Raw genomic sequence first — 14138 nt, forward strand, 5'->3', positions numbered from 1 at the left:
TTTCGGTGGTTGGCTTTTCCTTTTTTTTGTTCCTATGGTCGGCCAACCACCGTCACACTCCGTGTGATTTTATTTCGTTTTGTCTGGTCCTTGTCTATGTTTCTTTTATTCTGTGTCGTCTGTCTCCTATTTTGTTGAACATTTTTTATTCTCTGTGGGTAGTTTTAGTATTTTGGAAAAAGGGACCGATGACCTCTGCAGTTTGGTCCCTTTAATCCTTAAACCAACCAACCTAAATAGGTCTATAGAATTTCCACTGTTTCCGCTATCGTTCAGGTTAAGGGATGAGAGACGCCCTCTAAACGCAAGATTATGTGAAACGAAGTTTTCCATATCTGTTGTTTTTCGGTATTTGATTCCTTTACAGAACTCCATCCACCTAATCATTCACTCCATGTGTCCTTGACTTTTTTCATACCTTTCCAATATCCTACTCAGATCTTTCCAGTCACAACATCTTTCTTTTACCATCTGTGTCTGCAAATGTGAAAAAAATCGACATGGAAAGAGACAAACCTTGTCTTGAGATATGGAGTAAGCAAACCATCTGCGATGCTGCTTTTTGCTGTTACTTAATTTTCTAGTAAAATGAAATTTAGTAAAATGCCGTCTAAATTCGCATCTTTGGGGTTAACTTTTATCAGGTTTTTCTAGGTATTGTTGGGAACCATTTTGAATTAAATCATGATTCTACAAATCTGTTACTGGAACTACCCACTTTCACAGATCTTAATTCTCTAAAGACTCTCTTATATGAACGGTTTGCTCTTGATTATCATTTTTGTAGTCTTTTATTAGGCTCACAAACACGGATCGCAGCTGTTTCACCCAACACTGATGATGTATCAGAAAGAGTAACAGATTCATTCGACCCTGAAGCGGTTCTGTTTCAGAAACTAGAGACGCTTGTATGAGAGCTTCATTGAAGCCCGCTGGAATAGTTACACCTGTAGTTTTCTTAAGAAATTTACTCGAATTCATAGCTTGGTTGGATATAATCGTCTCAGTCTTTCTTTTCCTTTTTGACGCACCGTGTTCCAATTTTGTCCCTATGTCTCTGTGTGTTCAGGGTTCTCCAGACATGATGATGTAAAAAACATTTTGTGCTAAGTCCGTTGGTAAGTACAGTAGGGTACTTAAAGTACTCAATGTCGTAGTACACAACGAACAGGCTGTGCGATTATCATACATGGCAGAATATTTTTTTTTAAATTCTGTCATGTATGTTAGCAGCCAAATAAATGCGCCAACAAATGTATTTGTATACTGGCTTACCACACGATGGGGTTCCTTTAGTATGTACACAATGAGATCAAAAGCATCCGGACACCTGCCTGAAAATTACTTACAAGTTCGTGGCGCCCTCCACCGGTAACGCTGGAATTCAATATGGTTTTGGCCCACCCGTAGCCATGATGACAGTTTCCACTCTCGCAGGCATACGTTCAAACAGGTGCTGAAAGGTTTCTTGGGGAATGGAGCCCATTCTTCACGGAGTGCTGCACCGAGGAGAGGTATCGATGTCGTTCGGTGAGGCCTGGCACGAAGTCGGCTTTCAAAAACATCCCAAAGATGTTCTATAGGATACAGGTCAGGACTCTGTGCAGGCCAGTCCATTACACGGATGTTATTGTTGTGTAACCACCCCGTCAGACGCCGTGCATTATGAACAGGTTCTCGATTGTATTGAAAGATGCAATCGCCATCCCCGAATTCCTCTTCAACAGTGGGAAGCAAGAAGGTGCTTAAAACATCAATGTAGGCTTGTGCTGTGATAGTGCCACGCAAAACAACAAAGGGTGCAAGCCCCCTCCATGAAAAACATGACCACACCATAACACTACCGCCTTCAAATTTTGTTATGGGCACTACATACGCTGGCAGATGACGTTCACCGGGCTTTCGACATACCCACACCCTGCAATCGGATCGCCACAATGCGTACCGTGATTAGTCACTCCACCTATCGTTTTTCCACTGTACATTCGTCCAATGTTTAAGCTCCGTACACCAAGGGAGGCGTCGTTTGGCATTTACCGGCGGGCGTGATGTGTGGCTTATGAGCAGCCGCTCGACCATGACATCCAAGTTTTGTCATCTCTCGCTTATCTGTGATAGTACTTGTAGTGGATCCTAATGCAGTTTGGAATTCTGTTTGGTGGTCTGAATAGATGTCTGCCTATTAAACATTAAGACCCTCTTCAACTGTGGGCGGTCTCTGTCAGTCAACAGACGAATTCTGCCTGTACGCTTTTGTGCTGTACGTGTCCCTTAACGTTTCCACTTTACTATCACATTGGAAACAGTGGGCCTAGGGATGTTTAGGAGTGTGGAAATCTCGCGTACCGACGTATGACACAAGTGACACCCAATCACCTGACCACGTTCGAAGTCCCTGAGTTCCACAGAGCAACCCATTCTGCTCTCTCACGATGTCTAACAACTACGGAGGTCGCTAATATGGAGTACCTGGCATTAGGTGGCAGCACAATGCAACTAATATGAAAAACGTATTTTTGGGGGTGTCCGGATACTTTTGATCACATAGTATATGGCTGAAATTGGTACAACCACTCCTTCAGAGATAAAAGACATGTTCACCTCTACGAATTCAATAACTTGAAAAAAGAATGAAGTGGGACTGCTTTCAGACAGCTGGCATTACTGCCCAAGACAACGCTCCTGGTTGTATTGACTCTTTCACGGAGCATTGTTTCATTTGGTTGTTTTTGGATCGAAGTGTCAATTCGGAAAAACTGTGCATACCAAGCGGACTGTGAAAATGCCAAAAAGAAAAGTAACTGTATTTGCCGTTTAAAATGCATCTGTATTTAACATGGCAATCAGCTTTCTCTCTAAGTATAAATTATTAAATTTATTTTACAATTTTTTTAGTCTGTATCAACGAATTTACAACAAAACAGTCTCCTTCGAATTCCATGCGTTACTGCCGTCTAGTGCGCATCCGCTGATTCGTGACAGATATATCCTGCGCGAATCGTGTAATGTAATAGGTCTAACAGAACCAGTCTGTAGTACCAAACTTCTACGCTTGGCACACTGCCGAATAGGTGCACACCATAAATGCATCTTGTAATGGGACTTAACTGCTATAATGTTGTCAGACGACCTAGATAAATACTACCACATTCGTGCAGAAATAGAGACGGGCAACTAAGTAGCTAAAATTTTAACAGCTTCAACAACTTTTTTACAAGGTCCCTAGAGGCGCGAGGCCGTCAGCGGTCGCCGACGTCGCCCACACCTAACGTAGACACTGCTAACAGGTGAAGCTGCTGGAGGGGTTGAAGTTTGTTCGATATGCAGTGTGTCGTTGGGTTCAGTTTTCATATTCCTGTTTAGGAGTGAGACAGTTTGTCATAGCGGCCCCTTCTTGTTAGAGGGCCCGCACAACCGACTAGATGGGTTGCTGATCCCCGTTCAGGGGCCCTGACACTACACAGATGTTGGTGTTCTGACGTTTCATTTGCTTTTTAATGGCTGTGTGAGGAAGGATGACGGTGGGAGAGGGGTGGCGGGATGTGTTACCTGGGTGTTGTTCAGGCCCATCAGCATATCACGCGTTGGTTGGTGCGGTGAGGCTTGAGAAAATGATGCTTGTGATGTCATCTGAGGCAACGGTTGCTCGGCAGGCTGATACGCATGGGACGGTGGTGATGTGGTGGATGCTGAGTCGTGGCCGAAAGAGAGAAAGTACTGGGAATGGGGACTGTGAGAGACTTATATGTTACTGCTGTGGTGGGAGAGAATACTGTAGGTAAGGGACGACAGATGTAGGAGAATTGCAATGCAATGACAGTGGGAGCAAGAGGAAGAGAGGCATCGATGACAGACGTTGTGAGGTGATCGATTATGGCGGTCAGTGATGAACAGCATTGACTGCGGTGAGCGGCGGCCGAAGCGGCACTGGGACGACGGTGACGAGCTGTGGTGGAGTTGTGAGCTATGAAAATATCTCCGATATGGCAGGGATGAATAGGGTATGTCAGGGATAATGCGGAGGCAGCGACAAACAGATGGATGTGGCGGCGGCGGCGACGAAGACGGTGGCGGCGAGTGGACTGTGGGAGTGGCGGTGGTGACGATGGCGGAGACAGAGGCAAGGAGACGAAAGTAGCGGCGGCGGCGACGGGGGGATGACAACTGTGGAGGTGGCGACGGAGACGGCGACGGCGGCTGTGCAGCAAGCCCTGGACTGTGACAAAGGAGACGATGATGAAGACACTCCCACACATACAGAGAGAAGTCTCGACAACATATGCAAACTACATAGACGAACAGGTACAGAAGCAAAGTGTAGCGGAATAATCCTATCAATCGAAGCAAAATGGATAGTAGCAACAAGCGATCTGTTACTAGGGAATACCCTCGCCTATCTGTACGGTTTGTACTGGGGAAGGATGTTGCTACCATTACAGCCAACCATAGTTAACGAGTGACTGTCAGACAGCAAAGGCAAAGTGTCAGGTGTCCAAAGAGTCTTCAAATTAGAGCCAGATTTATAAACTATTAGATACAGCCCTCCAAACTGAACTTTTGTAGATGAGGTAGTTCTCTTTAAAAGTTTTAGCTTGGGTTTGTGTGTGAGACATCATGTAAAGTGCCACATAGTAGTCATACTCAAAGATGAGTATTTCATTCCGCGTAAATTCTTTTAATAACTGTGTCTTAATTGTTTCACTTTGAGTTGCTCATATTACATGTGTTTTAGATATAACGTCCTGTGAGCATACCTGGTGCTACAGTGCAAGACAGCTACCTTGTACAGCAGCAAGTCTTCTGTACTTGGGGGTTCGCTTGCAGCTATCTTGGATGTTGGGAATCGGAATTATTTTGATGAATGCATCATTTACCATGTGGCTCGTTAGTTTTGGTACACTGTAAAACTAAATCGCATGGACACAATAATGTTGATCATAGTTTCCTTGCTACCACTGAAGTTCAGTTCTGTTCGAGGAAAGGTGCGAATTTTTCGTATAGTTGGTACTTCTTTGTATTGTTCATGATACAGCGGAAAATACTTGCTACTAACTTCCTTATTCACACTACAAAGGGCTGTGTGGCGCTCAGCAGTTGCTCTAGTATTTGAGGGCAGGCAACCTCTTCTCCACACCTTACATTTTGCACGCCCACAAGCAGGCGCTGAAGTAGCAATGGAGCGCCAATCAGATGGATAATAACTCTGTACATGTACATTTTTCAACTGCTCAACAAAGAGGTGCGGTGGTAATGAGTCCCTCCAGCACCTTCCAGTTCGCCGGCCGGAGTGGCCGAGCGGTTCTAGGAGCTACAGTCTGGAACTGCGTCACCGCTACAGTCGCAGGTTCGAATCCTGCCTCGGGCATTGATGTGTGTGATGTCCTTAGGTTAGTTAAGTTTAAGTAGTTCTACGTTCTAGGGGACTGATGATCTCAGAAGTTAAGTCCCATAGTGCTCAGAGCCATTTGAACCATTTTTGAGCCTTCCAGTTCGGCAACACCGTCGGTGCAACCTGCAAGTGTTGGCGAACTGGAAGGTGCTGGAGGTACTCATTCCCGAGATCACGCCACCGGAGGGGTGGAACAGGAGGGTTGGAAAAGCATACACACCCTTTTTTCGCTTCAAATCACGTTCAGATTTCGTTGCTTGATTTTGAACGGTCTCTAGTGGTTCCACCCTGTGCAGTAGAGCAAAAAGTGCGGTCACGTTACACTACAAAGGGGTTCCATCAAATTCAATGGGGTTGCAGGCCCACGATGTACACTGGCGTCCAAAATTAAAGCTACAAACGGAAATTTTCCAAGGTTGCGATTAGTTTGCCACAAGACAGTATAAACAGGCGATAGTAATGTAGAAACAATGTAAATAACACGGAACAACTGCAGCATGCATAACTGTAGACAGAAAAGTTTTCCGTTTTTTCCAACTTAACGGATTTGCACACACATTACAGCAACTAGTTAATGTGCTCAGCACTGGGTGTGACCACCTCTGGCAGCAATACTGGCTTGAAAAAGACGGGGCAATCTGTGAGTGAAGTTGAGGCAATGACGCCCGTTCTTCCTGCAGAGCTGCTCACAAGTCTCGGAGAGTGATTGGAGGATGCTCACGTGAGTGTAAAACGTTTCCCTAGTGCATTCCATACATGCTCTGTGGCACTCAAATCCGGGGACTGAGCAGGCCACGCCGTGCGTGCAGTACCTTCCGTTTCCAAGGAAACATCAACCATCTGTGCTCTATGAAGTCGAGCATTATTGTCAGCACGATGTCTGGGACCACACCACTTTGCAACAAGATCTCGTCTCGATATCTGACAGCAGTTAAACCTTGCCGACTCAGCGATACATTTCATGAAGAGGTGTTCGAGTGGTCAACATAATCCCTGCCCAAAGTCCTCATCGATATCGGTCTCCTTTCACAAATGTTTGGGTTCCGAAATCGTGTTCGACGTTCCCTCCAGATGCGAATGCGTCGAGAGTCACTCCCCAGACTGAATCGGGACTCGTCTGCGAAAAGAACATTCGCCCACTGTTCGACCGTCCAGGTGGCATTTTGACGACTCCACTTTAGACGTTCCCTTCTGCGAAGGAGCATCAGAGGTACATATACAGAAGGTCTCCGACGATAAAGGCTACCCTCCCGAAGCTTTCTGTACACCGCTTGTCTCGATACAACACGCCCAGCGAACGCTGCTAGGTCAGATGCCAGTTGCTTTGCAGTATTAACGCGGTACTGTCGTGCCATTACGGCCAAATAACGATCCTCTCTTTTTGATACCACATGTGGTCATCCCTGCCCTGGTCTTCCGGATACTGTTTCGGTCTCTATAAACTGTCGTCACATCTCAGAAACAACAGAACGATTCACATTAAGCCTGCAGGACACATCAATTTGCAATTGCCCTGAGTCCATTCTTCTAATGGCAGACCGCCACAGAGAGTCTGTTAACCGCCTTCTTTGTGCCATACTGCATCGTCTGTGACTGTATACACAGCGATGTCGTCGTGGGGCTACCCGGCCGACACTACCCCGTTTGGTAGATGCCCTGACGTCATCTTCCACGTGGCTGTCCATTCACCAGAATGCCACCTTCTGTGCAGAACACGATTGTGTGGACGTCTGTTGACATTTTGCATGATAATGCCGTGAACTAGAACAAGACGGGGAAGTGCCGGTTTGTTGCTTTGATTTTGGGCACCAGTGTAGTTAGACAAGGATTGAATCGGCCGGGGAGTGTCAGCAGGCTAAACTGAGGTCAGGAGTCTCACCCTGTTGCTCACTGCACTGCGAAATGTTGCTTTTGATTGTGAAATGAGTGGGAATAAACGTCTGAATAGAAGGTGTGATTTCACTGACGCCCTTTTATCATCTCCTGAGACCTTTCCGTGTAGATCTCAATAGCAGTGTGTCTGAAATGTTTTCCTCAGCCACACATAACACAACCGCGTGATGTCAATGTTGGTTCTAGCCACGTGGCCAAGTTAGTTCCTGCTACGGCTGGGTTTACTGTTCACTTTGTCAGTTAATACACTACTGGCCATTAGAATTGCTACACCACGAAGATGACGTGCTACAGACGCGAAATTTAACAGACAGGAAGAAGATGCTGTGATATGAAAATTATTAGCTTTTCAGAGCATTCACACAAGGTTGGCGCCGGTGGCGACACCTACAATGTGCTGATATGAGGAAAGTTTCCAACCGATTTCTCATACACAAACAGCAGTTGACCGGCGTTGCCTGGTGAAACGTTGTTGTGATGCCTCGTGTAAGGAGGAGAAATGCGTACCATCACGTTTCCGACTTTGATAAAGGTCGGATTGTAGGCTATCACGATTGCGGTTTATCGTATCGCGACATTGGTGCTCGCGTTAGTCGAGATCCAATGACTGTTAGCAGAATATGGAATGGGTGGGTTCAGGAGGATAACGCGGAACGCCGTACTGGATCCCAACGGCCTCGTATCACTAGGAGTCGAGATGACAGGCATCTTATCTGCATGGCTGTAACGGATCGTGCAGTCACGTCTCGATCCATGAGTCAACAGATGGGGACGTTTGCAAGACAACAACCAACTGCACGAACAGTTCGACGAAGTTTGCAGCACCATGGACTATCAGCTCGGAGACCATGGCTGCGGTTACCCTTGACGTTGCATCACAGACAGGAGCGCCTGCGATGGTGTACTCGACGACGAACCTGGGTGCACGAATGGCAAAACGTCATTTTTTCGGATGAATCCAAGATCTATTTACAGAATCATGATGGTAGCATCCGTGTTTGGCGGTGAACTCACATTGAAAGCGTGTATTCGTCATCGCCATACTGGCGTTCACCCGGCGTAATGATATGGGGTGTCATTGGTTACACGTCTCGGTCACCTCTTGTTCGCATTGATGGCACTTGAACAGTGGACGTAACATTTCAGATGCGTTACGTCCCGTGGCTCTACCCTTCGAAACCCTACATTTCAGCAGGATAATGCACGACCACATGTTGCAAGTCCTGTACGGGTCTTTCTATACACAGAAAATGTGCGACTGCTGCCATGGCCAGCAGATTTCTCACCAATTGAAAGCGTATGGTCAATGGTGGCCGAGCAACTGGCTGGTCACAATACTCCAGTCATTACTCCTGATGAACTGTGATATCGTGTTGAAGCTGTATGGGCAGCTGTACCTGCACACGCCGTCCAAGCTCTGTTTGACTTAATGCCCAGGCGTATCAAGGCCGCTATTACGGCCAGAGGTGGTTGTTCTGGGTACTGATTTCTCAGGATCTATGCACCGAAAGTGCGTGAAAATGTAATCACATGTCAGTTCTAGTATAATATTTTTGTCCAGTGAATACCCGTTTATCATCTGCATTTCTTCTTGGTGTAGCAATTTTAATGGCCAGTAGTGTAAAAAGGCATGAGATAAAGAGTTTTGGTGAGAAACGCGCAGCGCAGACTGAGTTTAATATATGTAAAGGTGGAAACAGTACATATTGTCAACATGAAGACGATTGAGGTTCCGTCGTGACCCAGAAGGACGATGCGCGCTGTTTCACCGTGGAGGCGGCCGCCAGTTTGGAGCGAGTGCGACGCAGCGCCGTCACGGCAGGCAGAGGCGAACCGCAGCCAGCGAGCAGGCGGCGCACACTGCGGCGCTGGGCAGCGGCAGCGGCGCGCCGGCGATCACCTGTAGCACCCACGGCAGCTGCGTGTCGAGGCGCGCGTACACGCCCGGGAACTCGTTGGCGCAGCCGAAGCCCCACGACACCACGCCCACCTGTCACAGTGGATCAAAACAATATGTACAGACACTCCTTGACCAAAATGGTACTGAAACAGAGGATGACAGACTAAAGGCCGAAATACTAAATGCCTTTTTCCAAAGCTGTTTCACAGAGGAAGACTGCACTGTAGTTCCTTCTCTAGATTGTCGCACAGACGACAAAATGGTAGATATCGAAATAGAAAACAGCGGGATAGAAAAACAATTAAAATCGCTCAAAAGAGGAAAGGCCGCTGGTCGTGGTGGGATACCAGTTCGATTTTACACAGAGTACGCGAAGGAACTTGCCCCCCTTCTTGCAGCGGTGTACCGTAGGTCTCTAGAAGAGCGTAGCGTTCCAAAAGATTGGAAAAGGGCACAGTTCATCCCCGTTTTCACGAAGGGACGTCGTACAGATGTGCACAACTATAGACCTATATCTCTAACGTCGACCAGTTGTACAATTTTGGAACACGTATTATGTTCGAGAATAATGACTTTCCTGGAGACTTGAAATCTACTCTGTAGGAATCAGCATGGGTTTCGAAAAAAACGATCGTGTGAAACCCAGCCCCGCGATATTCGTCCACGAGACTCAAGAGGGCCATAGACACGGGTTCCCAGGTAGGTGCCGTGTTTCTTAACTTCCGCAAGGCGTTTGATACATTTACCCACAGTACTTTAATGAACAAAGTAAGAGCATGTGGACTATCAGACCAATTGTGTGATTGGATTGAAGAGTTCCTAGATAACAGAACGCAGCATGTCATCCTCAATGGAGAGAAGTCTTCCGAAGTAAGAGTGATTTCAGGTGTCCCGCAGGGGAGTCGCGTAGGACTGTTGCTATTCACAATATACATAAATGACCTTGTGGATGACAGCGGAAGTTCACTGAGGCTTTTTGCGAATGATGCTGTAGTATATCGTGAGGTTCTAACAATGGAAAATTGAACTGAAATGCAGGAGGATCCGCAACGAATTGACGCATGGTGCAGGGAGTGGCAATTGAATCTCAATGTAGACAAGTGCAACGTGCTGCGAATACAAAGAAAGAAAGATCCCTTATCATTTAGCTACAATATAGTAGGTCAGCAACTGGAAGCAGTTAATTCCAAAATTATCTGGGAGTAGGCATTAGGAATGATTTAAAGTGGAATGACCATATAAAATTACTCGTCGGTAAATCAGATGCCAGACTGAGATTCATTAGAAGAATCCTAAGGAAATGCAGTCCGGAAACAAAGGAAGTAGGTTACAGTACACTTGTTCGCCCACTGCTTGAATACTGCTCAGCAGTGTGGGATCCGTAACAAATGGGGTTGATAGAAGAGATAGAGAAGACCCAGCGGAGAGGAGCGCGCTTCGTTACAGGATCATTTAGTAATTGCGAAAGCGTTACGGAGATGATAGATAAACTCCAGTGGAACACTCTGCAAGAGGGACGCTCAGTAGCTCGGTACGGGCTTTTGTTCAAGTTTAGAGAACATACCTTCACCGAGGAGTCAAGTATTATATTGCTCCCTCCTACGTATATCTCGCGAAGAGACCATGAGGATAAAATCAGAGAGATTAGAGCCCACACAGAGGCATACCGACAATCCTTCTTTCCACGAACAATACGAGACTGGAATAGAAGGGACAACCGATAGAGGTACTCAAAGTACCCTCCGCCACACACCGTCAGGTGGCTTGCGGAGTATGGATGTTAATGCAGAAGTAGAAGGGCACAGACAGACTGCCTTGTGCTCACTACAGCTCATGTCGCGCACTTTTCACGTCAATCGGGAGGGTGCCCACAATCCAATGTTCACGTTTCACGCGATTAACAACGCACGTTCCCGAAATTCGATCAGTATTCTAAAATGTTATCTCTTTATTTTACTCGTGTCAGAAGAGTTTTAAATGTATACAACTAGCCGCACACAGTTCCTCCTCCACCCTCCTTGGGTACATCTCTTCCTCCCGTGCCCTTACGTCAACCTCATGGCCCCACCTTTTAAAGTAGCAACTACTTTACGTAGTCGTGTATAAATACGCCCACTCTATTTTGCAATTTTATATAAAGGCTGCAATAGTAATTTTAATAATAATAAATTAAGGGCTTCACCCAAATTTAAAGCAAAGTAATTCTCGCCACCCATAAGGTGACATGAATAAATATACACTCCTGGAAATGGAAAAAAAGAACACATTGACACCGGTGTGTCAGACCCACCATACTTGCTCCGGACACTGCGAGAGGGCTGTACAAGCAATAATCACACGCACGGCACAGCGGACACACCAGGAACCGCGGTGTTGGCCGTCGAATGGCGCTAGCTGCGCAGCATTTGTGCACCGCCGCCGTCAGTGTCAGCCAGTTTGCCGTGGCATATGGAGCTCCATCGCAGTCTTTAACACTGGTAGCATGCCGCGACAGCGTGGACGTGAACCGTATGTGCAGTTGACGGACTTTGAGCGAGGGCGTATAGTGGGCATGCGGGAGGCCGGGTGGACGTACCGCCGAATTGCTCAACACGTGGGGCGTGAGGTCTCCACAGTACATCGATGTTGTCGCCAGTGGTCGGCGGAAGGTGCACGTGCCCGTCGACCTGGGACCGGACCGCAGCGACGCACGGATGCACGCCAAGACCGTAGGATCCTACGCAGTGCCGTAGGGGACCGCACCGCCACTTCCCAGCAAATTAGGGACACTGTTGCTCCTGGGGTATCGGCGAGGACCATTCGCAACCGTCTCCATGAAGCTGGGCTACGGTCCCGCACACCGTTAGGCCGTCTTCCGCTCACGCCCCAACATCGTGCAGCCCGCCTCCAGTGGTGTCGCGACAGGCGTGAATGGAGGGACGAATGGAGATGTGTCGTCTTCAGCGATGAGAGTCGCTTCTGCCTTGGCGCCAATGATGGTCGTATGCGTGTTTGGCGCCGTGCAGGTGAGCGCCACAATCAGGACTGCATACGACCGAGGCGCACAGGGCCAACACCCGGCATCATGGTGTGGGGAGCGATCTCCTACACTGGCCGTACACCACTGGTGATCGTCGAGGGGACACTGAATAGTGCACGGTACATCCAAACCGTCATCGAACCCATCGTTCTACCATTCCTAGACCGGCAAGGGAACTTGCTGTTCCAACAGGACAATGCACGTCCGCATGTATCCCGTGCCACCCAACGTGCTCTAGAAGGTGTAAGTCAACTACCCTGGCCAGCAAGATCTCCGGATCTGTCCCCCATTGAGCATGTTTGGGACTGGATGAAGCGTCGTCTGACGCGGTCTGCACGTCCAGCACGAACGCTGGTCCAACTGAGGCGCCAGGTGCAAATGGCATGGCAAGCCGTTCCACAGGACTACATCCAGCATCTCTACGATCGTCTCCATGGGAGAATAGCAGCCTGCATTGCTGCGAAAGGTGGATATACACTGTACTAGTGCCGACATTGTGCATGCTCTGTTGCCTGTGTCTATGTGCCTGTGGTTCTGTCAGTGTGATCATGTGATGTATCTGACCCCAGGAATGTGTCAATAAAGTTTCCCCTTCCTGGGACAATGAATTCACGGTGTTCTTATTTCAATTTCCAGGAGTGTATGTTCGTTATTAATCAAAGTAAATGTAAATGAGAGTATGCAGAAGGCAATGGCCAGGCATTCTTCGAACAATCGGTATAGAAGGCTTGAGTCATCTCGGGCAGCCGGCCGCTGTGACCGAGAGGTTCTAGGCGATTCAGTCAGGAGCCGAGCTGCTGCTACGGTCTCAGGTTCGAATCCTGCCTCGGGCATGTATGTGTGTGATGTCCTTAGGTTAGTTATGTTTAAGTAGTTGTAAGTCTAGGGGACTGATGACCTCAGATGTTAAGTCCAATAGTGCTCAGAGCCATTTGAACCATTTCGTCTCGGGCAGGAAGGCGCACTGGTTGACGTGGCAGAATGTAGACAGGAGTGCTAGTTGCGCGGGAAAATGATAGGTTTCTGGTACCTTCTAGAGCAATTTCAGAATAGTAATACCGTTCCGTAATAAGAATTGTGAATGCTGAGGGGAACCCCTCCTGCAGAACTTCGATGGCGATATTGCGAGATATCTGCGTCGAGAGAAAATAGTCCACCTTCTTCTTAACGCTTCAGGCTAAGAAAAATATACGTAGGCTGGAACTGAAATAGTTGCAACACTGCTGTGGAAACAGTATGAAATGGAATCTACTATTGTCGCTGATAGCACACGTTGTTGAGATAGCTACCTTACCTCCGAGCAAATGGACTCGCCAGTCCCACGTCACCGGCGTGCGCACAGTCGAAGGAAACATCGTCACTCGTGAGCGAGCGGTCTAACGTAACGGTGTCACTATGTTTTCGAAACAGGAACAACGGAATTGGATCAAGAGTGAATGTGCCAGAGGTCGTATAGCACGACAGTGTCATCAACGTCTTCCAGAGGCCTGCGGGGAATCAGCCCCAGTATGGTAAAATTTATGGTGATTATCGTGTACAACTGTGACGTTGCTATTCTAACGCATTACGCTCCTCCACAGCAGACCGTCAATGCACAGTATTACTGTTCGTTTTTGGAGCATCACCTGCGACCAGCTTTGCGATAGAAGCAGCGACACTTTCTGCGCAACCCACCCATCATTTTGTATGACAACGCGCGGGCGCTCTGTTCAGTCGATGGGACTAGAAAGTACTGTGCCATCCACCATACTCCCTGGACTTAAGTCCTTGTGAAAATGGCTCCAAGCACTATGGGACTTAACATCTCAGGTCATCAGTCCCCTAGACTTAGAACTACTTAATCCTACCTAACCTAAGGACATCACACACATCCATGCCCGAGGCAGGATTCGAACCTAAGACCATAGCCGCAGCGCGGTTCCAGACTTAGGCACCTA

General features: G+C 47.6%; 1 protein-coding gene across 1 annotated transcript in view; it reads right to left on the reverse strand.

Annotated features, from left to right (window-relative positions):
- Positions 1–9095: 9095 nt before the first annotated feature.
- LOC126101387 (transmembrane protease serine 9-like) overlaps positions 9096–14138 on the reverse strand; it is a 63281-nt gene continuing 58238 nt past the window's right edge. Inside the window, exon 4 of the mRNA XM_049912052.1 lies at positions 9096–9272. Coding sequence (XP_049768009.1) covers positions 9096–9272 — 177 coding nt within the window. The remainder of the gene's footprint in view (positions 9273–14138) is intronic.

The sequence above is a fragment of the Schistocerca cancellata genome, chromosome 9 (assembly GCF_023864275.1).
Source record: "Schistocerca cancellata isolate TAMUIC-IGC-003103 chromosome 9, iqSchCanc2.1, whole genome shotgun sequence".
Lineage (NCBI taxonomy): Eukaryota > Metazoa > Arthropoda > Insecta > Orthoptera > Acrididae > Schistocerca > Schistocerca cancellata.